Below are 21,893 nucleotides of genomic sequence, written 5' to 3'. Positions count from 1 at the left end.
GAAATGGAGAGAGGAGGGGAAGACAGAGAGGGGAGAGAAAGGTAGACACCTGCAGATCTGCTTCACCGCCTGTGAATCAATTTCACAGCAGGTGTGGAGCTAAGGGCTCGAACCGAGATCCTTACACAGGTTCTTGAGCTTTGCACCACGTGCGCTTAACCCACTGCGCTATCGTCTGACCCCCAAACCTGCCCTTTTTTATCTAAAATTCCTGATGTTTTATAAACCTTGTTTTATAAACCCTAAAGGGGACCTTTTTGCTGGCCTGCTCTCACTCCTATGATGGTGTGGGTCAGTGTAGGTCACTTCCAGGCTCTCAGTTCAACACAGAACTCTAGTGTCTACTCTGAGTCATCTTTGAGTGTCCTGTGTCTCCAGCCCTGACAAACAAGTTTAATATATTGGTAGAAACTGGGTAAATGAATGAATGAGTACTTCCCTCGTTCCTTCATTTTGAATTGCTTTTCTCCTGACCAGAAGTTCTCACTTAGGCACAAGGACATGCTGGGTGTGTGGCCTCACCATGTGCTAGCCGGCCACCAGGGGGCACCAGCTACCCTAGGCCTGCATTTCCCTTTCCTCCTTCCTCTACCTCCTCTTGCCCTTCTCCCTTCTTTCTAGAATGTACTTCTTTTTATGTATTTATTTATTTTTTTGTAGAGAAACTGAGAGGGCATGGGGAGATAGGGAAAGAGAAAGAGAGATTGCAGACCTGCTTCACCACATAGGAAGCCTCCACCCTGTAGGTGGGGCTGGGGTCTTGAACTTGGGTCTTTGTGTATGGTAAGATGTGCATTCTAGTAGGTGTGCCACTGCATGGTCCCTGCTATTTTTATTTTATTTTGTTTTGTTTTATTTTATTCTATCCAACAACAACAAAAGCAATAACTATGATGACAATAACAACAAGGGCAACAAAAATGGGAAAAAATTGGCCTCCAGGAGCAGTGACTTCATTGTGCAGGCACCGAGCCCCAGTGATAACCCTGGAGGCAAAAAAGAAAAAATAAAAAAAAGCTTAATTGTTGTATGCTTTACATTGGGTTGTTCTAGTTCTCCCCCGCCAAGAGAATTGGATCAGTCCAGTTAGTTTCGCGGGCCTGCTTGGCCCTGCCCTGAAGGAACCCCGAGAGAGGGTTCCAAAGTGCCAGAGTTTCAGAGTTCGAGAGTTGAAGCAGCCCCGCAACCCCGCAGCCCGCAGCCCCGCAACCCCGCAGCCCGCAGGAGGCTGATGCCACCACGCTGGAGCCCGACGCCAACACGCAGGAGCCCGATGCCACCACACAGGAGCCTGACGCCAACACGCAGGAGCCCGATGCCACCACACAGGAGCCTGACGCCAACACGCAGGAGCCCGATGCCAACACACAGGAGCCCGATGCCACCACGCAGGAGCCCGATGCCAGCATGCAGGCCAACCCACAGGAGCTGGCTCTCCATGCCGTGATCCCTCCATGCTGCTCGGCCACTGCGAACAGGGCAGCAGACATGGCAGGGCCATGGGGCAGGGCCACAGTGGCCTATCATGGCCGCCACCCCTGGGCACCTAGGCTTACGCCTTCTACAAAGCTGGCCTGCCTGCCCTCTTGCTATGAATTCTGGAACGATCCTGGACCTCCCGGACCCCTGGGCTCCCTGCCGAAACTGGGCACACGAGATCTCCAGCTGCCAGTCCGGTCTGAAGACAGACAAGCTGGAGTACGCAGAGATTTGTGCAGAGATCGCAACCTGCAATTCCTAGAAGTGAAGCTGCGCAGGAAGCCACCTCCGGATGGTGAACACCCCCCCCCAACAACTAAGACAGTACAGATTTAAATTCATGTTTAAAATGACATGTCTTCGTAACAAAGGTTTCTCTCCTTGTGTATTAATGACCATGTTTATGTGTATGTTTAAAGTTTGGTAAACAGTAACTTTAAGGCTAAATTCTTACTAGTCAAAGTTAAATGAAAAAAGCTTTTCAACGTAATTCTCATAAAGATAAAATTAACTTACATTTAAAGTCTGAGGTAAAAATTAGTTAACAATCAATATATTTTAACTAAGTTGGTCTAAACAAAAGGTTAAATAGACTTGTTGATATGTAAAACTCTCCATTACCTTCTCTATTAGAAATGGTAGATCGCACAATGGCTATGCTAATTATTCTCATGCCTGAGGTTTCCTTTTCTGCGCACAACTCCATCTTGAATGGGCGTAACAAAAGGTTAAAAGATGTTGTTGATATGTAAAAGTCTCAAATTCCTTCTCTATTAGAAATATGCTAATAACAAGTTTTGTTTCATAGTAAGTAAATTGTAGCCAGCTGCCTTTGGGACTCTAGGCAGTTCCCCGCCCCCATGCAAATGCCCGTCGAGGCAAGTACGCCCCCCAGAGGCAAGAAAGTACGCCCCCCCAAAGGCAAGAAATGTTTTTTAAGCTGATAAAGTTTTGCCCACAGAGGCAAGATATGGCCCCCTCAGGCCTTCCCTTGGCAGCACACTGGTTCTTGTTACTTGCTTACATGTTTGTGCCAGTTTCTTTTTTAAAAATGCCTGTATGATATAGGTTTCTGTTCACCCCACACCCCTGATATTGTAGCCATTTAGTTAAAAAGAAAAGGGGGAATTGTTGTATGCTTTACATTGGGTTGTTCTAGTTCTCCCCTGCCAAGAGAATTGGATCAGTCCAGTTAGTTTCATGGGCCGCTTGGCCCCGCCCCTAGGAACCCCGCCAGAGTTCCAGGGTTCCTGAGTTCCAGAGTAAGAGAGAGTGCTTGCGCCGCCGAAAAGAGACAGCAGAGTTCTGTTTAGTGATTAGTTTGTCTTAGTTTATGAATCGTTGTTCCTGAATAAAGAAATACAGCTTCCCTGCCCAGCCGTTGTCTCCGCGTCTCTGTTACCCGCCCGTGAAGCTAGCCCGGCAGGAGCCACTGAATTTTAACAACACTTAATGCTACTCTCTACACCATGAGTGTGGGTGACGCCAGAGAGGAATATTTGTCTTCATACAATGAAGCATTCTTTTTTATTTTTTTCCATCGAGACTGTATTTCAAAGACACACATGTATATTTTGAATTCACACTCTTGTGGAAACTCAGTCTTGTTCCCGAGTCAGCCAGAGGCCTGTTTAGGAACAGGGAATGTAGCAAGGGTCCTGGGGCTTCTCTGGGGCTGTGTCTGTAGGCCTAAGCAGAAGCACCAGCTGGCGGGATGGGGAGGGCCCACTGCTGTTTGTTGTTTTGTTAGAAGCAGAAAAAGAAAAAGTGAAAGAGACCACAGCACCAAAGCTTCCTTCTGTGTAGTGGAGGCTGGGCTCTAACCTGGGTCATGCACATGGCAAAGCAGCACATTGTCCAAGTGAGCTAGCCCACCTGCTCCCAGTGTTGCAGTGCCACTAGAAGTCGCTCCTAGGTGCTCCAGAGGGCAATGACAGTGATGACAGAGGAGACCAGGAAGAGCAGGTAGAGTCGAAAGAGGAAGGCGTCCGTCATGTGGCAGAGACACACCCACTGGTCAGCTAGTCGCACCCCTGTGGATCCTGAGCCCTGGTTCAGCTCTGCTTCCTGCTGGTCAGGGGCCATCCGCACGGGCTCCTCTGGCTTCCCCGGCTCCTTCAGGCCTGTGGAGAGGACAGAGGTTCAGCCACACAGTAGGAAGGGTGCAGGGAGGGCAGGACGGGACCTGGGGGACTTGGGCCGGCCATACAGAGGGAGAGTGTGGGCAGTGCCCACTTCCTTACCAGGCTGCTGGGCAGGGGGCAGGTGGGGGCCCTGGGCCAGCTTGTAGGGCAGTGTGGGGCAGCAGTTGGCTGGACGGGGGGCACAGAGCAGCAGGGTATGGAGCCAGGGGGGCACGGGTGGGGGCTGGGTGGTGGCCACGTGCAGCAGGTAGGTGATGAAGATGGTCTCCAGCAGACTGGCCACCATCAGGGCCAGACACAGGGCCAAGTACACACCTGGGGGGGGGGAATGACCTGAGTGGGGCAGGTGCAAAAGGACCACTAGGCCCCTTTAATCTGTCCCAGACAATAGTCCACTTTGTTTTTTAAAGACGGATTTTCTTATTAATGAGAGAGAGAGAATCAGAGCATTAGTCCAGCATTTGCATTGGTAATAACTGTTCTTAGGACCTCACACCTGAGGGCCCAGTCCTCCATGTACTCTGCCAGTTCCTGGGCAGCCAGAGAGCCCACCTCTTGAACAGAGGGAGTGAGAGGAGAGCACCATTTCCTCCTCCTCCTTTTTTTTTTTGCCTTTAGGATTATTGCTGGGGCTCAGTGGCTGTACTACAAAACCAGTGTCCCTGATGGCCTTTTTTTTTTCTGTTTTATTGGATAGAACAGAGAAAATTTGAGGGAGGAGGGAGGAGGGGAAGATAGAGAGGGGGAGAGAACGAAAGACACCTGCAGACTTGCTTTAACACTTGTGAAACAACCACCCTACAGGTGGGGAGCTGGGGGTTTGAACCAGGATCCTTGGGCAGGTCCTCGAGCTTTGTACTATGCGCGCTTAACCCAGTGCACCACCGCCCGACCCATTTCCTTCCTTCTTTAGGTGCCAGGGATGGAATTCAGGGCCTCCTGCATGCAGGGAACGCACTCTGCAGCCAAGTCATCCAGTCTCCAGAGAGTAGGTGACTCTCTCCTTTGCCCTTCCTCCCCCCTTATTCTTTTTTCCCCTCTTTTCTTTATTTTATTTTATTTTAATGAGAGAGAAGCAGGGTGGTGGCACACCTGGTAGATACACACAATACCATGCACAAGGACCCAGGTTCAAGCCCCCAGTCTCCACCTGCAGGAGTGGTGAAGGAGGACTGCAGGTGTCTCTCTGTCTCCCTCCTTCTTTTCCCCTTTTCTCTAAATTTCTCTATGCCTTATCCAATAAATAAAGTTTTAAGAGAGAGGGGGGGGGAAACACACAGAGAAGGAGAGAGACAGAAAGACCAGATACTGATAAACTCTGGATTATGGTGGTGCCGGGGATTGAACCTGGGACCAAGGAACTTCAGGCATGAAAGTTTTTTTTTTTTTTGCATAATCATTATGCTGTTTCTCTCTTTCAGAGAACCCTTTCTTTTCTTTCTAATATTTTAATAATATTTTATTTATTTAAATCATAGAGACAGAGAGAAATTGAGAGGGAAGGGGGAGACAGAGAGGGAGACAGACATGCAACACTGTTCGTGAAGCTTCCCCCCTGCAGGTGGGGAGTGGGGGCTTGCATCTGGGTTCCTCTGCATGGTAACGTGTGTGTTTAAATGGGTGCACTACCATCTGCACCCCAGAGAAACCTTTCTCTTTTTTTTAAATATTTATTTATTTATTTATTCCCTTTTGTTGCCCTTTTTTTAAATTGTTCTTGTAGTTATTGATGTCATTGTTAGAGAGGACAGAGAGAAATGGAGAGAGGAGGAGAGAAAGATAAGACACCTGCAGACCTGCTTCACCGCCTGTGAAGCGACTCCCCTGCAGGTGGGGAGCCAGGGTTCGAACCGGGAGCCTTATGCCGGTCCTTGTGCTTTGCGCCACCTGCGCTTAACCCGCTGCGCTACAGCCCGACTCCCGCAGAGAAACCTTTCTCAGACGACCTTTCTCCTGCCTTAGCTGGTCTAACTTGTCTTCCTTCCCATCCTAACTCCATGTTTCTTTTTCTTTTTCCAACATTGGAGGGGCGGTAGGGGATGGGCCCGTACTGATGAGGGGGGTGCCGCTGGCGGGCAGCAGGTCGTTCATCATGAGCAGGAAGACGTTGTAGCCCAGCAGCAGGGTGATCTTGAACGGGGCGCGGTTCTCGTTTTCAGCCGGCAGGTAGAAGCTGAGGGCGTCGATGGCCACCAGGAAGCCGCTGGGCACCAGGAGGTTGAGGACGTAGAGGCTGGGCCTGCGCCTGATGGCCACCTGCAGGTGAGAGGGGGCGAGTGGAGAGCCAGGTGGAGCTGGGACAGGGGTGGGGAGGGAGAGCTGCTTCCTTCCTTCATGTCCTCACCCCTTCCAGGGGGTGGGTAAGAAGCAGCTCTTCACACTCCCCCCCCACCAAAGAAAACCCCTGTCCAGAAGCGGCAATACTCTGGGGGCTGAGGAGAAGGGGAGGCTGCAAGGGCTATGGAGCCCAGGGCTTACTCTTTCTGGAGAAGCAGTGAGAGGCTCTGGGGCTTGGCTGGGTCTGACTGGGGAGGTGGGAGACAGCTCCCACCCTCCCCCCACAGCTTACATAGAACAGGATCTGGTCAAACAGACTGGAGCCCACAGACATCTTCGGGGTGGCCTTGCTGATGCTCAGCAGCTCCCACTCCCCCTGTGTGCGGGCCACCCTGCGCGAGGTACTTGTCATCTCCTGCACCTCCTTGTCCATGCCCAGCAGCAGGTGCTCCACTGCAGGGGAGACACCCACTCACTCAGCACACGCCCCCACCCCACATAGCTACCGTGTAGAGGAGGCAGAAGCCACCGCAGAGCATGCTTGCTGGCTGCCCCCATCATCCACACATGCCCACTGAGCAGATTCCACGGTCCCTTTTCATGAGTTTAGGAAGTGACTCTGTTGGGGTGGGGTGGTGGCCTGGTTGAGTACACCCATTACAGAGTGTAAGGATGCAGGTTCAAGTCCCCATTCCTCTCCTGTAGTGGGGAAGCTTCACAAGGGCTGTAGCAATGCTGCAGCTTCCCCCACCACCTCTCCTCTCCTTTCCTCTCTTTCCTTTCTCTCTTTGTCTTTCCCTTTGAGAGAGGAGGGGAAGACAGAAAGGGGGAGAGAAAGATAGACACCTGCAGACCTGCTTCACCTCTTACAAAGAGACCCCCCTCCACACTGCAGGTGGGAAGCTGGGGACTCAAACCGGTATCTTTACGCCTTGTGCTTTAGGCCAGCTGTGCTTAATCCACTGTGCTACCGCCTGGCTGCGTGACTGGCTTCTTTTGCCACCCCATTCTCGGTCCCTTCCCGCAGCCCTCTTCCCAGCACTGCGGCTCACCCGTGTAGAGGAAGGAGCTGAAGGTGAGGGTGCAGTTCTGCTGGTCGAAGGGGAAGTAGAAGATGTCCAGGCTGCAGATGCTGGTCACCCGCACCGGCCTGTTGTAGACGACTTGGCCGTCATGAGCCACGTATGCGGACAGGCCTTCCGGGGTCTGATCCACGTCCATGCTGGGAGGTAGCGGGGAGGGAGGCAGACACATGCCCCGGGTTTCCCATCAGGTGGAGTTTCTCTCCGGAAGCAGGGCTCCCCCGGGCTCCGCAGTATGACTGCCGCCTCACCCCTAGTCCTTCTGTTTCTAGCTCCGCTCTGCTCCTTCAAGTTCTGGTGGCCTCACTCAGTGTGTATGCCCTGTGTCATCCCTGGCCTGCTCCCTTGCAGAAGGGGCTCCCCTTCACACCCCAGCCCTGATACCCACGATTCCATGATGAAGATGTCTGGCAGCCACAGATTCTCAATGGTCACACTGAGTTTCTTGATCTGACCACATTCTTCTGGGTCCCAGCTGATGAAGGGGTTATGCCAGGTCTAGAGCACAGAGCAGATGGAGAGTGATGCCAACCCTGGGGCGAGGCTACATCAGTATCTCTTACCCTTTCACTGTCTTAGAAATACCCACATATGCATGCTTCCCTAAGTGTGCTGTGCTAGGGACAGATGCCAGCACTATAGCCTGTCTGGAGAGTATAACAGAAGAAGCAATTTTACCCATTGTCAACTTACTGTCACTCTAACTCAGTCTACATCCCCACTACCATCCTGTTATTAGCAGTTTCTTGTTCTAGCAAAAAAAAAAAAAAAAAAGCTAGCACATAGCTTTTATTAGCAGGTAGTATCATGGCATGCACATTCCCATACATGTAGCTGCTGCTTCTTCTTTTTTCTAAAAATAGAGGCAGAGAGAGGACAAGGAGAGGGAGAGGGAGAGAAAGAGGGGGAGAGAAAGAGGGAGAGGGAGAAGGAGAGGGGAGGGGGAGGGGGAGGGAGGGAGAGAGAGAGAGAGAGAGAGAGAGATGGAGAAATCTGAATTCACATACCAACTTTAACCACATAAATGATGTCAGCAGCTGAAGTTGTGCATCCTGAGCAAAGAACAAAAACAAAAGGGCTTCATCACCCAGGATTGTTAGTGCAGTGGGATCGGTCAGAGCTTTTGTTCTGAAGGGAGCTCCTGGGACACCTCAGCTGTTTGATCATGAGCCCCAGAAGAAAGGTAGGTCAGAGAAATGCAGAGTGGACAATGCAGAGGAAAAACAGCACAAGATCTACTGGGAATATATCTATCTATATACTCCCTGCAGAGATGTCCCCACAGCATTCCTGCCCTCCAGCTCCCAGGATGAGGTAAAGGGTCCCAGCTCTCTGCTAGAGTTCTGCAGAGAATGCAGTAGTCAGCACTCACCACATTCAGGATGGCAGACAGGGTGAAGGAGATGTTGACTCTCATGGGGATGCTGTAGTTGGTGACTGGACGGAAGTCCTTCTGGTCAAAGATGGCCTGGAAGCCAGCGGGGTCCACCCCATTCTGGTGAAAGCCTGAACAGTTGATGGTGAAGGCACCTGCCTTCCCTGTAGGGAACCGAGGCCAGAGAGGGCTTTGGTGTTGCTGAGGGGAGAGAGGGAGCAGCTCTCTGGGATCATTCCCCAGCTGCCTCTCACGGGGAGTGGAGTTCTAGACTGATTCCTACATGGAGGAATCATAAAGAGCCTGTCATGTTTCAGGGAGAAGATGAGCATTTGTTGGGAGACACTAAGGACAGAAAAGGAGAAGAAAGTATAAGCCATATAGGCATGTAGATGTGGGAGGGGGAGGGAAAAGTGCCCCCTCCCCATCCTCCAGCCTCCTGGTCTTTCCAGCTTTCTAGTCCTTTCTGGGGAAGGGTGAGGCCTTCAGGGGATGTGCTTGAGCCTTTGTCTCCAGGTGCCACATTTGCCTCCATCTTCTGTCTGGTGGCCTTTGTAGTCAGGTTGGGGCAGGATGTACAGGCTGCTGGCCCTGCCTCTGGCCCTTCTCCCTAACTTCCTGCAGAGTGCAGGGGGAGGGTGGTGTTTTCCCCAAACTGTCCTCCAACAGCGTTTCCTGAGTGAGAGATGTGAGTGCCAGGGCTGACGCCCAAGCACCCAGCCAAAAAAGAAGGTGCCTTCCTTGACCAAGGTTCCCCTCCTTCCAGAGCTGGGGAGGAAGGGCTGGGCTAGCAGGCAAATGATAGAGGTCTAGGTGGTGAGGAGAGCCAGGGCTCAGTCTTCTTCCTAGGCTTTCACTCCGGATAAAGCCTACCCTGTATGCAAATATCTACTGGGAGAATCCTGTTTCTTCCTTTCTCTCTAGGTCTGTTAGTCTGCTATGACTTTTCCTCATAATCTCTGAACACTCTACCAGCATTTTATTTATTTATTTTCATTTTTCTTTTCTACTTTCATGCTTCTTCATTTCCCAAAAGGAACAATGTGGATAGAATTGAAATATTGTATCCAGGATGTATCTGCTCTGCATTTTTGTTGTCTTCAGTGTGAATGTGTTGACCACCTACTCTGTACAATGCCCTGCTCAAGTTCTCAGGCTCCCTGTAAGCTCTGTGAGAGTCGTTTTCATCTGCTCCATCTTGAAGGGTTCACTGATCGGCAAGTGGATGGTGGAGAGGGACAATGAAGAGCACAGGCTCCCTTCTGCCCACCACACCTGCACCCCAACCTCAGGGGACTCTGAGTAGCCTGTGCTGTGGTCCAGCAGAGTCTTCCCTGTGGCTTCTTCTTCTCTCTCCTCCCCTTTTTTTGCCTCCAGGGTTATTGCTGGGGCTCAGTGTTGCACTATGAATCACTGCTCCTGGAGGCCATTTCCCCCCCCTTTTGTTGCCCTTGTTTTAGCCTTGTTGTGGTTATTATTGTTGTTGTCGATGTCATTCACTGTTGCATAGGACAGAGAAATGGAGAGAGGAGGGGAAGACAGAGAGGGGGAGAGAAAGATAGACACCTGCAGACCTGCTTCACCGCCTGTGAATTGACTCCCCTGCTGGTGGGGTACCGGGGCTTGAACCGGGATCCTTACGCCAGTCCTTGTGTTTTGCGCCATGTGTGCTTAACCCGCTGTGATACCACACGACCCCCTCCCCTTTAACTGTTTTAACTGCTCAGGCATATCTCCAGCCTTGGGAGACGCAGAGCTCAGAAGAACAAACACTGCCCTTTCCTCCCACATCAGCTCCTCCACAAGATCTTCCTAAGCAGAGTTGGAAAGAGGCTGAGTTATTTCCACAGAATCGAGCTCCTCTGTGCATAGTTGCTGTATCTGGGTTGGAGGGACATGGTGGACACTGTAGAGGGTATAGAACTGGGGAGATGTAGGGACAGAGGGATTTTTTCTCAAACCTCATTATTAATATTTTACCCTCTCTTTTTTTCTCCCCCCCCCCACCTCAGAGTCTTCTCCCTTTTTTTTGTTTTTAAAGTTTGATAGGACAGAGAAATTGAAAGGGAAGGAAGACAGTGAGGGAGAGAAAAAAAGAGATGCTTGTAGCACTCACTGCTCCACCACTCATAAAGTTTCCCCCTTGCAGGTGGGGATCAGGGGCTTGAATCCAGATCCTTGTGCAATGATAATATGTGTACTCAACTGGGTGCACCACCTCCAGGCCTCCTGGAACAGAGGAATCTGTAGATGCTTATGCAAATGAAAAGACAGACTGTGACTAGAGGTATTGATGAAAGAAATGGGTTTGTGGGGGCCACATGTTGGTTCACCTGGTTAGGCACACATGTTACAGTGTGCAAGGACCCAGGTTCAAGCCCCTGGTCCCTACCTGCAGGGGGAAAGCTTCACAAGTGGTGAAGCAGGGCTGCAGGTCTCTCTTTTTCTCTCCTCTATCTCCTCCTTCCCTCTCAATTTATGTCTATCTCTGTCCAATAAATAGAGATAATAAAATTGAAAGAGAGAGAGAGATGGGTGTGTCATCTGTCTCTACAGGAAGTGAGACAACAGCTAATACAGAGAGAGGACATGTATGTAGCCCTCACAGAGAGAGTGCGTGTAGCCCAGCGCTTGAGTTCTAGACAATAAGTTTCCAAATCTTGCTCAGAACAACATGCCCATCCCCCAGTTCCTGCCCCCTCTTACCTGAAAGCAGAAAGCTGACTGTGAGGCACAGGAGGAGTCCCCCCTTTGCAAGCCACCCCCCTTCCATTCTCTTCCTCTGGACTCTTCTCTGGGCACTCGCCAAGAGCTTCCAAACCCTTAAGCTTAAAGGAGGATGGTCCACACCTGAGTTCCTGGCTTTGAATACCGCTACTGACAGGTGGCCACTCCCCAGCAAGAGGTTGTGGTCAGAAGGCGCAGCTGTGCCCCATCCAGAATGCCTTCTGGGCTGCAGGGAGGGAGGAAGCCAGGCCAGGGGTAGGAAAGAAGCATTCTTCTTGGCAACCTCCTCAAATGGGTCATTTAAACTTGACTTCCTGTGACTGTGCAAGTGGCTCTGTGGTGGAGAAGAGGACTTGCGTGCCTGGGGTCCTGGATTTGATTTCCAGTACCACATATGCTGGAGTGATGTTCTGGAGATATATAATTTTTTTTAACAGGACTGGGAGATGACTCACTTGGTAAAGCACATCCTTTACCATGCTTGAGGATGTGGGTTTGAGCCGCCAACCTCCACATGGGAGCACAATGCAGAGGGGAAGCAGTGGCATGAATGCTGTGGTCTCTCTTTTCTCTCTTCCTCTCCCTCTCTCTCTCTCTCAAAAAAAAAAAAAGATGATGGGAGAAAAAAAGAATCCACTAGGAGCAGTGTAATTGTCCAGGTGCAGAACCTCACTGAAAAATCCAGTGGCAAAATTAAGTAAGCAAATAAATAAAATAAGGGGACCTAGTGGTAGTACGCACCTGGTTGAGTGCACATATTACAGTGTACACGGACCCAGGTTCAAGTCCTTGGTCCCCACCTGCAGGGAAAAGCTTCAAGAGTGGTGAAGCAATGTTGCAGGTGTCTCTCTTCCTCTCTGTATCTGCCTCCCTCTCATTTTCTGGCTGTCTCTATCAAACAAAGATAATAAACAAAAAACTAAAATTAATTAATTAATTAATCAATTAAATGAGTTCCATGTGCCTTGCAGGAAAAAAATGAGGAGCTTTAAATTAAGGCAAGGAGGCTATTGATAAAGGCCTTTCCGGGTCCTAATTGAAGAGTGGAGTGTATAGCAGTGCGAAGCAGTCTTCATGCTAGGTGGGGCCAGCTTATCTCTGGGCTCTGGGGTTACAGGAGAGACAGCCTCCTTAGGACACTGATCAAAGTAGGTCTTGCGGGGTTGTGTGTCAGCATCATCACTGTGTATGTTCTTATTTCTGACAGTTTCAATGCGGGCTGATCATCAGATTAAAGTGTGTACTTCAGAGACTTGAATTCTGGGGCTCTACTTACATCACAGGGCTCACTGTAACATGGTTTATCTTCTGATATGAATTTTAAAGGAGTTAAACAATTGTTTTGTCATCACTGGAATTTCACTGGTCCAGAATGACTTAAAATTTTTGGGTGGGGGTGGGGCGGGCAGTCACGCACTGGGTTAAGTGCACATAGTATGAAGCGTAAGGACCCACACAAGGATCCCGGTTCGAGCCCCTGTTTCCCACCAGCAAAAAAACACTTTAGGAGGCCAGGCAGTGGCATACCTGGTTAAGTGCACACATTACAGTGTGCAGGGATCTAGGTTCAAACCTCTGGTCCCCACCTGCAGGGGAGTCGCTTCACAAGTGGTGAAGCAGGTCTGCAGGTGTCTGTCTTCCTCTCCCAATTTCTCTCTGTCTTATGCAATAAAAATGGAAAAAATGGCCTCCAGGAGCAGTGGATTCATAGTGCTGGCACTGAGCCCCAGCAATAACCCTGGAGGGGAAAAAATGGGGGGGGGCAGGTGGTAGTGAACCTGGTTGAGCACACTCATTACCATGCAGAAAGATCCAGGTTCAAGCCCCCAGACCCCATCTGCACGGGAGGGAAACTTCACAAGAGGTGAAGCATTGCTGCAGGTGTTTCTCTGTCTCTCTCCTTCTCTATATCCCCTTTCCTCCCAATTTCTCCCTGTTCTATCACAGTAAAACAAAATAAATAATATTTTTGAAAATACTAAAGATAGATTTATTTATTTATTTGTTGGGTGGGAGGAGAAAGAGAACTAGAGTATCACTCTGGCAAATGTAATGCCAGGAATCAAGCCCAGGATGTCATGCTGAAAGTCCAAAGCATTATTTGCTTTGCCATTTCCCAGGCCCTAACAGGAGTTTCTCTAAGTAGCCTAATGAGCCCACAGACCAATGTGTGCACTTGACTATCCTAGTAGACTCTCAAAGGTCAGTGGGTGACAGTTCCCATGCCATAGAGCAGTCAATGTCCTGTCCCCTGCTTCCCACAGGGCGTGAGTGAGCCAATGGGGCTTTCTACAGGAACCACAGCATACACTGCTGAGGGCAACGGATTTGACCCCTCACTTGTGACTTCCATGTCAATACCATTTACTATGTGACATTCCAGTGTGATTCAACATTTAAGATGTACCTGTGGCATTGAATGGATGAGAGGAATTGCAATTGCCTTGGGCAGACAACTGCATCACTCACTGGCATCCTGCCAGTGCTGGCCCCTCTGAAGGGGCAGGGTGCTCAGAGAGGCAGCCGTTTCATAAAGACAGACTACATTTACTGCATCTAAAGTATTAAAAAATATTCATTTATTTATTTTGGGTAGAGATGGAGAGGAATTGAGAGGGAAGTGGGATATAAGGAGAGATACCCAGAGTTTGTGACGCTTCCCCCCTGCATGTGGGGACCAGAGGTTTGAACCCAGATCCTTGTACACTGTAATGTGTGCCACTGCCTGGCCTCCTAAAGTGTTTTTTGCTGGGCCCAGAGAGATAGCTCACCAAGTAGGAAGTATAGCTTGCCATGCAAGTGGCCCAGGCCCAAGAGCCAACATCAAGTGGGGGTGTCCCAGCAGCACTGAGGACAGCTCTAGTGCTGTGATGTCTCTGCTTGTTTCTGTCTCCCTTTCTCTGTCTAAATGAAAAAAGAAAAAACTTGACCTAGGAGAAGTAAATCATACATGTATGAGTCTCCAGCTTTGGAAGATAAAATATTTGCTGTGATTGTTAGAACACTATGACATATTTCTCCACTTAATTAAATTTTTTTTTAATTTTCCCTTTTGTTGCCCTTGTTGTTTTTCATTATTGTTGTAGTTATTGTTGTTGTTATTTATATCATTGTTGTTAGATAGGACAGGGGGAAATGGAGAGAGGACGGGAAGACAGAGAAGGGGAGAGAAAGATAGACACCTGCAGACCTGCTTCACCACCTGTGAAGTGACTCCCCTGCAGGTAGGGAGCCGGGGGCTCGAACCAGGATCCTTAAGCCGGCCCTTGTGCTTTGCACCACCTGCGCTTAACCCGCTGTGCTACCGCCCAACTCCCAATTAAAGTTTTTAATTAAAAATTTACTTTAATGAGAGATACAGAGACAAAGACTGTTTAGCCTAGGCTTATGGTGGTGCTAGAGGTTGAATCTGGGATCTCAGAGTCTCAGGCATGAAAGTCTTTTGCTACAAACTACTGTGTTTTACTTGACTGTAAACCATTAATCCCTAAATAAATAAATAAATAAATGTCTTTTGCATAACCATTATGATATCTCCCCAACTTTAGATTTTTTAAATTTTATTTTACTTAATAGTACAGAAAGAAGTTGAGAGGTGAGGTATAAAGGGAGAGAGAAAGAGAGAGAGAGAGAAAGGGACCTGCAGCATTGCTCCATTATATGTGAAGCTTTCCTGCTGCAGGTTGGGACCAAGGGCTTGAACCCAGGTCCTTGTGCATGGTAACATGTGCACTTTAACCAGGCCCTCTACCACCTGACTACTTAATTTTTAAATTCATATATATATATATATATATATATATATATTTTTTTTTTTTTTTTTTACTAGAGCACTATTCTGTGGAGTCTCAGGCATTTTTGCATAACCATTGTGTCATCTACCCTCTGCCCTAAATTTACTTTTCCCCCTAATACATCAGCTGGATAGTGTACTTGCATTGCTATGTGTGCCACCTGGGTTTGAAAAAAAAAGGGTGGAGGGTAGATAGCAAAGTTGGCAAACTCTAACATTCTTTTTTAATTTTTTTTAATTTATAAAATGGAAACACTGACAAGACCATAGGCTAAGAGGGGTACAACTCCACACAATTTCCACCACCAGAACTCTGTATCCCATCCCCTTCCCTGATAGCTTTCCTATTCTTTAACCCTCTGGGAGCATGGACCCAGGGTGATTATGGGGTGCAGAAGGTGGAAGGTCTGGCTTCTGTAATTGCTTCCCTGCTGAACATGGGCATTGGCAGGTCAATCCATATGCCCAGCCTACCTCTCTCTTTCCATAGTGGGGCAGGGATCTGGGGAGGTGGGGTTCCAGGACATATTGGCGGGGTCGTTTGCCCTAGGAAGTCCAGTTGGCATCATGGTAGCATCTAGAACCTGGTGGCAGAAAAAAAGTTAAGATAGGAAGCAGAGGGCGGAGGGTAGATAGCATAATGGTTATGCAAACAGACTCTCATGCCTGAGGCTCCAGAGTCCCAGGTTCAATCCCCCGTACCACCATAAGCCAGAGCTGAGCAGTGCTCTGGTAAAAAAGAAAAAAAAAAAAAAGATAAGAAGAAGAGCAAATTGTTGACTAATCATGAACCTAAAGGCAAGAATATTGTGAATGGAGATTTGGGGTCTCCATTTTGGAAAAAGCTAGTAGGTCCATTTTAGGTCTATTCCAAGGGGCCCATGACCCAACTAGTTTTTGCCTGCACCTGACATCCAATATGCAGGTGGCCTAAGCTATTGTCTTGGGGGATGGTGTCACAGGTATAAAAAGGACCAGAAAGCTGGGTCAGGGAAGAGAGTAGCTCCCAAATATGGGAACAGTATATAAATATTGTTAACTGTAAACCCCATCGATCTGATCTGGGGCCCATAGTCAGCACAGGAGCCTGTGTAACCTCTGCATCCCTGCAGGTCTGAGCTCACATTCCGCGGCCATGGCTGGGAACATTCCAAACTCTTCCAATTTTAGGACCCATCATCCTTCGGTGATAGGCAGAGTATGTTATCCTACCTCCCTTTATAGAATGGAACATTCTCTACCATTGTTGATTCACATTGCAGGCCACGTCTGATAGGGACTCACAGAGGGGTCCATTATGCTGTTCCTGATGGAGAAGACCAGTGACAGTGGCGAGAGGGATCTGTTAGAGGTCTAGGCACATCATGTCTGTGTGGGAATCCCAGGACTCCCTAACTAGCCCCCAGGTGATGGGGTGGCCTGGTATTGACTAAAGAGCCATCATTAAAGTGTGCTGGTCTCTTGCCCTTATTCAGCTTTTGTAGTCCTTACTTTGTCTGACAGGGTTAGCTTTGGAGTGATTGAGGGATGTGCAATAGTGAAGTTGAACATCCACGCTCACCCTACACCCCGAGATTTTTACTTTGGTGCCCTACTCCAAATTCAGTCAGATTCTGCTTTGAGTTTCCCTTTCTTTTAAACATTTTTTTAAATTTTTATTTTATTTATTTATTCCCTTTTGTTGCCCTTGTTGTTTTATTGTTGTAGTTATTATTGTTGTTGTTGTTGTTGTTGGATAGGACAGAGAGAAACGGAGAGAGGAGGGGAAGACAGAGAGGGGGAGAGAAAGATAGACACCTGCAGACCTGCTTCACTGCCTGTGAAGCGACTCCCCTGCAGGTGGGGAGCCGGGGTTCGAACCGGGATCCTTATGCCCGTCCTTGTGCTTTGCGCCACCTGCGCTTAACCCGCTGCGCTACAGCCCGACTCCCAAGTTTCCCTTTCTGTTCTTCTTTCTCAACTTCTGTTTATGAGTGGCATCATCCCATACTCATCTTTGTCTTTCTGACTTATCTCACTTAACATAATTCCTTCTAGCTCCATCCAAGATGGGTCAGAGAAGGTGGGTTCATTGTTCTTAACAGCTGTGTAGTATTCCATTGTGTAAATATACCACAGCTTTCTCAGCCATTCATCTGTTGTTGGGCACCTGGTTTGCTTCCAGGTTTTAGCTATTACCAATTGTGCTGCTATGAACTTAGGCGTACACATATCTTTTTGGTTGGGTGTTATGGAGTCCTTGAGGTATATCCCTAGGAGAGGAATTACTGGGTCTTAGGGGAGGTCTATTTCTAGCCTTGTGAGAGTTCTCCAGACTGCTCTCCACAGAGGTTGGACCAATTTACATTCCCACCAGCAGTGTAGGAGGATTTCTTTGTCCTCACAACCTCCCCAGCATTTGTTGCTGCTGTCATTTTTGATGTATGACATTCTTATAGGGGTGTGGTGTTATCTCAATGTTGTCTTTATTTGCATTTCCCTGACAATCAGTGACCTGGAGCAATTTTTCATGTGTTTGTAGTGAATAGTCTGTTCATATCCTCTCCCCATTTTTGGATGGGGTCATTTGCTTTTTTGTTGCTAAGTTTGGTGAGCTCTTTTTTTTTTTTTAAGAGGCTTTTAAAAAAAACTTTATTTATTTTCCCTTTTGTTGCCCTTATTGTTTTATTGTTGTAGTTATTATTGTTGTTGTTATTGATGTTGTTGTTGTTGGATATGACAGAGAGAAATGGAGAGAGGAGGGGAAGACAGAGATGGGGAGAGAAAGACAGACACATGCAGACCTGCTTCACCGCCTGTGAAACGACTTCCCTGCAGATGAGGAGCCATGGGCTTGAACCAGGATCCTTAGGCCAGTCCTTGTGCTGAACCCATTGCGCTACCACCCGACACCCTGGTGAGCTCTTTATATATTTTAGTTGTTAGTCTCTTATCTGATGTATGGCATGTGAAGATCTTCTCCCATTCTGTGAGGGGTCTCTTTGTTTGGGCAATGGTTTCTTTGGCTGTGCAAAAGCTCTTCAATTTGATGTAGTCCCATTGGTTTGTTTCTGCTTTAGTCTTCCTTGCAATTGGGTTTGATTCATCAAAGATGTCCTTGAGGTTTAGTTGGGAAAGTGTTCCACTAATGTTGTCCTCTTATTTGATAGTATTTGATAGTTTCTGGTCTAACATCCAGGTCCGTGATCCATTTGGAGTTGACTTTGTTTCTGGTGAAGTTTCATTCTTCTGCATGTTTCAACACAGTTTTCCCAGCACCATTTATTGAATAGAACCTCTTTCCTCCATTTAATAATTTGGTCCCCCTTATCAAAAATTAGATGTACATAGCTGTGGGGGTAGATGCTTGTTACTTAAACTTCAAGGACATCTTTGATGAGTAAATGGTCCAACTGTTGGGAAATTGTTAAGCCAGCTCCCCCTGCTCCACCCTGCATTCCTGATACTATGGCCTATCTACATAATCATTGTTTTGCCTGAAAGATCCCCACCCATTCCATTCCTTTGATCTATCTTCAAGACCCTCCCTGCCTCCAGTGTATCATTAATTCCACCAGTTAAAACCCTTGCAACAGTTGCTAAGGAAGTTTCTACCTTTCCAGTGCCCTTTTGCTTTTCTCCACCCCTTTCCTAGCCATTTCCGTTTCTGACTTGTCACTTCCGGGTCTGGCCTTTAAAAGCGTTGCTCTCTGATCAACAAAGACATTGCATTGCCACTCTGCCACAAGTTTGAGTCATCTCTTCTGCGTTGCTGAGTGAGTAGCAGCCTAGGCTGGCTCCAGTCGAGTTCTCTCCAACCCAGAGAGTACGTGCCTGGGAAGAGGCACTTCCACGCTAGCCTGGCAGTCCAACCATCTAGAGCCTACTCTCTTGCTACTTTTCTTTTTTCCTTCTCATCCAGTATGGCCTTTGGGAAAGTTTCTTATGACCAGTTGACCAAAGAAGGAAAACTTAGGTCTAGTTTACAGATAGTTCTGTACAGTTTTCTTCTGATCCACAGTTAGACACATCTTCCATTGTGCCACTGGCCCTGCTATCTGTACAATTTTCTGACACCACCCAAAGATACACAGTGTGGCACCGTGATCTCTAAGATAGCGCCAAAGAATAGAGAAAACACCTGATTGCTTTTAACTGTTTGCTTTCTGGAAGGAGAGATGGCTGCAGGTGCAAATTATTATATCATTACAAATCATGTGCTGCAAGTAATGGTTTAGTTGGATGTTTAGGGAATTTGTTTAAAAAACTAACCAACTGGAAAACTTATGAAGCATTCTCTAAAGTAGATCATATATTATTTCACAAAAATTTTTTTTTTGCCTCCAGGGTTATTGCTGGGGTTTGCTGCCTGCGCCACGAATCCACTTCTCCTGGAGGCTATTTTCTCCCTTTTGTTGCCCTTGTTTTTTTTTTTGCCTCCAGGGTTATGCCCTTGTTGTTTTATTGTTGTTGTGGTTATTATTATCATTGTTATTGATGTCACTGTTGTTGGATAGGACAGAGAGAAATGGAGAGAGGAGGGGAAGACAGAGAGGGGGAGAGAATGACAGACAACTGCAGACCTGCTTCACCGCTTGTAAAGAGACCTCCCTGCAGGTAGGGAGCCAGGGGCTTGAAACAGAGTCATGCACCGCTCTTTGCACTTCACATCATGTGCACGTAATCTGCTGCATTACCGCCCAACACCCTCCACAAAACTATTTTTTTTCCTTTACCAGAGCACTGCTCAGCTGTAGTTTATAGTTTCTGGTGATGTAGGGGATTGAACCTGGGGCTTTGGGACCTCAGGTATGAGAGTCTCTTTGTATAACCACTATGCTATCTACCCCTGGCCCTCTATCTTAATAGAGTTAAGATTATGATTACATCAAGTATTTTTTCCCAACCATAGTGACATGAAAATAGAAATCAACTGCAAAGAGAAAATGGAAAATCTACAAATGTGTGCAGGTTAAATGACATGCTCCTTTCATGATAAAAGTTCTGACCAAAGTGAGAGCAGAAGGAATATATCTTAACATAATAAAGACCATATATGGCCTTTTGATGTGAACTTAGGGAGGGTGGTAATTAGCAGTTTGCTTGAGGTACTTGCATTAGAATCTTCTAGAATAGTTTTTAATTTTATTTTATTATTTTCTTAAATGTATATGTGTTTTGTTTTTCTTTAAACTCAAGAAGAACATACTTTATTTTTAACATAAAAGTTCTGTTTTCTTGTGAGGTAGCAACAAGTGTTCAGATACAGGGAATACATAAGTACATAATAACAATATCACTGTTGGAAATGCTGTTTTGGGGCATAATTTTGTTAGAAAAACAGAAGATAAAAAACTGTATTTTTAAAAAGATTTATACACCTTCAACAGAGATGAGAGATAACAGACTTTTAAAAAAACATAAATTAGGGAGTCGGGCAGTAGTGCAGCTTCTTCTTCTAGCATTTGCCCTTCTTCCGTAGCCAGTCAACAGCGTCAGGTTGAAAGCTGTCAGGAGCTGCTTGTTGCTGGCTTTGAAAGTGACTGGGATCCATATGGATTCAGTCGGCTAGGAAGGATCGTCAGTTTCCCCAATGAATGGGTACTCACGGGATGCACTACGAGAAGGTCGACCCAATGCATCCCAAGTAGTGCAGCGATTAAGTGCAGGTTGCGTAAGGACAGACTTAAAGATCCCAGTTCGAGCCCCCAGCTCCCCACCTGCAGGGGCGTCGCTTCACAAGCGGTGAAACAGGTCTGCAGGTGTCTATCTTTCTCCCTCTCTGTCTTCCCCTTCTTTCTCCATTTCTCTCTGTCCTATCCAACAACGAAGACATCCATAATAACTACAATAATAATTACAACAACAACAAAAAAACAAGGGCAACAAAAAGGGAAAATGAATAAATATTTTTTAAAGTCTTTAAAAAACATAAATTATAGTATGTGAAACATTAATTCCCCAATAAAGAAATTTTAAAAAATTATATTTCAACAGGATCATGTAAACAAAAAAATGTGCAGGGTTGCTCTGCTTATCATTCATTTAGGCAGAAGTAAAAACCTTAAAGTGCGGAGTTAGGTTTTCTTAATTTCTTTAATGCAAATTCAGCACTTCCATTGGTCTGGTTCTGAGATTTCAAAATTCAAATCATTAAGGAATGAATCTTAAATCTACAAGAGTAAAGTAAGTACAGTAGTGGCAATTCTTCTTTTATTTCCTTTATAAAAAGAAGAGCTAGGGAGTCGGGCGGTAGTGCAGCTGGTTAAGTGCAAGTGGCACAAAGCCAGGTCCAAGCCCCCAGCTCTCCACCTGTAGGGGAGTTGCTTCACAAGCAGTGAAATAGGTCTGCAGGTATCTGTTTTTCTCTCCCCCTCTCTGTCTTCCCCTCCTCTCTCCATTGCTCTCTGTCCTATCCAACGATGATGACATCAATAACAATGACAATAATAACTACAAAAATAAAACAAGGGCAACAAAAGGAAATAAATAAATATTTTTTAAAAATTCTTGCCATAGCAATCAGGCAGGAGCAAGGAATTAAAGGCATACAGACTGGAAGATAAGAAGTCAAACTTTCCCTATTTGCAGATGACATGATAATAAACATAGAAAAACCTAAGGAATCCAGCAAGAAGCTTTTGGATATCATCAGGCAAAACAGTAAGGTGTCAGGCTACAAAATTAACATTCAAAAGTCAGTGGCATTCCTCTATGCAAACACTAAGTTAGAAGAAGTTGAAATCCAGAAATCAATTCCTTTTACTATAGCAACTAAAACAATAAAATATCTAGGAGTAAACCTAACCAAAGAAGTTAAAGACTTGTATACTGAAAATTATAAGTCACTACTCAAGGAAATTGAAAAAGACACAAAGAAGTGGAAAGATATTCCATGTTCATGGGTTGGAAGAATTAACATCATCAAAAATGAATATATTGCCCAGAGCCATGGGGATAGCCAAATTAAATGCTATCCCCATCAAGATCCCAAGCACATTTCTTTAAGGAGAATAGAACAAATGCTACAAATGTTT

The 21,893-nt window shown here is 47.0% G+C and overlaps 1 protein-coding gene across 1 annotated transcript; it reads right to left on the bottom strand.

Annotated features, from left to right (window-relative positions):
* Positions 1-3,390: 3,390 nt before the first annotated feature.
* LOC103123400 (5-hydroxytryptamine receptor 3C-like) lies at positions 3,391-11,130 on the bottom strand. Its single transcript, XM_007534056.2, has 9 exons — positions 11,064-11,130; positions 8,355-8,521; positions 7,990-8,034; positions 7,371-7,480; positions 6,953-7,122; positions 6,193-6,353; positions 5,675-5,879; positions 3,723-3,938; positions 3,391-3,602 (listed from the first exon to the last, which is right to left on the bottom strand). The coding sequence occupies exons 1-9, from the start codon at positions 11,128-11,130 to the stop codon at positions 3,391-3,393; spliced, it is 1,353 nt and encodes a 450-aa protein (XP_007534118.1).
* Between the last annotated feature and the right edge of the window lie 10,763 nt (positions 11,131-21,893).

The sequence above is a fragment of the Erinaceus europaeus genome, chromosome 14 (genome assembly GCF_950295315.1).
Source record: "Erinaceus europaeus chromosome 14, mEriEur2.1, whole genome shotgun sequence".
Classification (NCBI taxonomy): domain Eukaryota; kingdom Metazoa; phylum Chordata; class Mammalia; order Eulipotyphla; family Erinaceidae; genus Erinaceus; species Erinaceus europaeus.
The sequence above is the reverse complement of the archived record's forward strand: the minus strand, read 5'-3'. Positions and strand labels throughout refer to the sequence as shown.

Coding starts and splice junctions, on each gene's coding strand:
- LOC103123400 (XM_007534056.2), bottom strand. CDS start 11,130: ATGGAAGGGGGGTGGCTTGCAAAGGGGGGACTCCTCCTGTGCCTCACA. Junction 6,354..6,952: donor CAGCTCCTTCCTCTACACGG/GTGAGCCGCAGT, acceptor TCTCCCCTGCAG/TGGAGCACCTGCTGCTGGGC. Junction 5,880..6,192: donor TTGACCAGATCCTGTTCTAT/GTAAGCTGTGGG, acceptor TCTCACCTGCAG/GTGGCCATCAGGCGCAGGCC.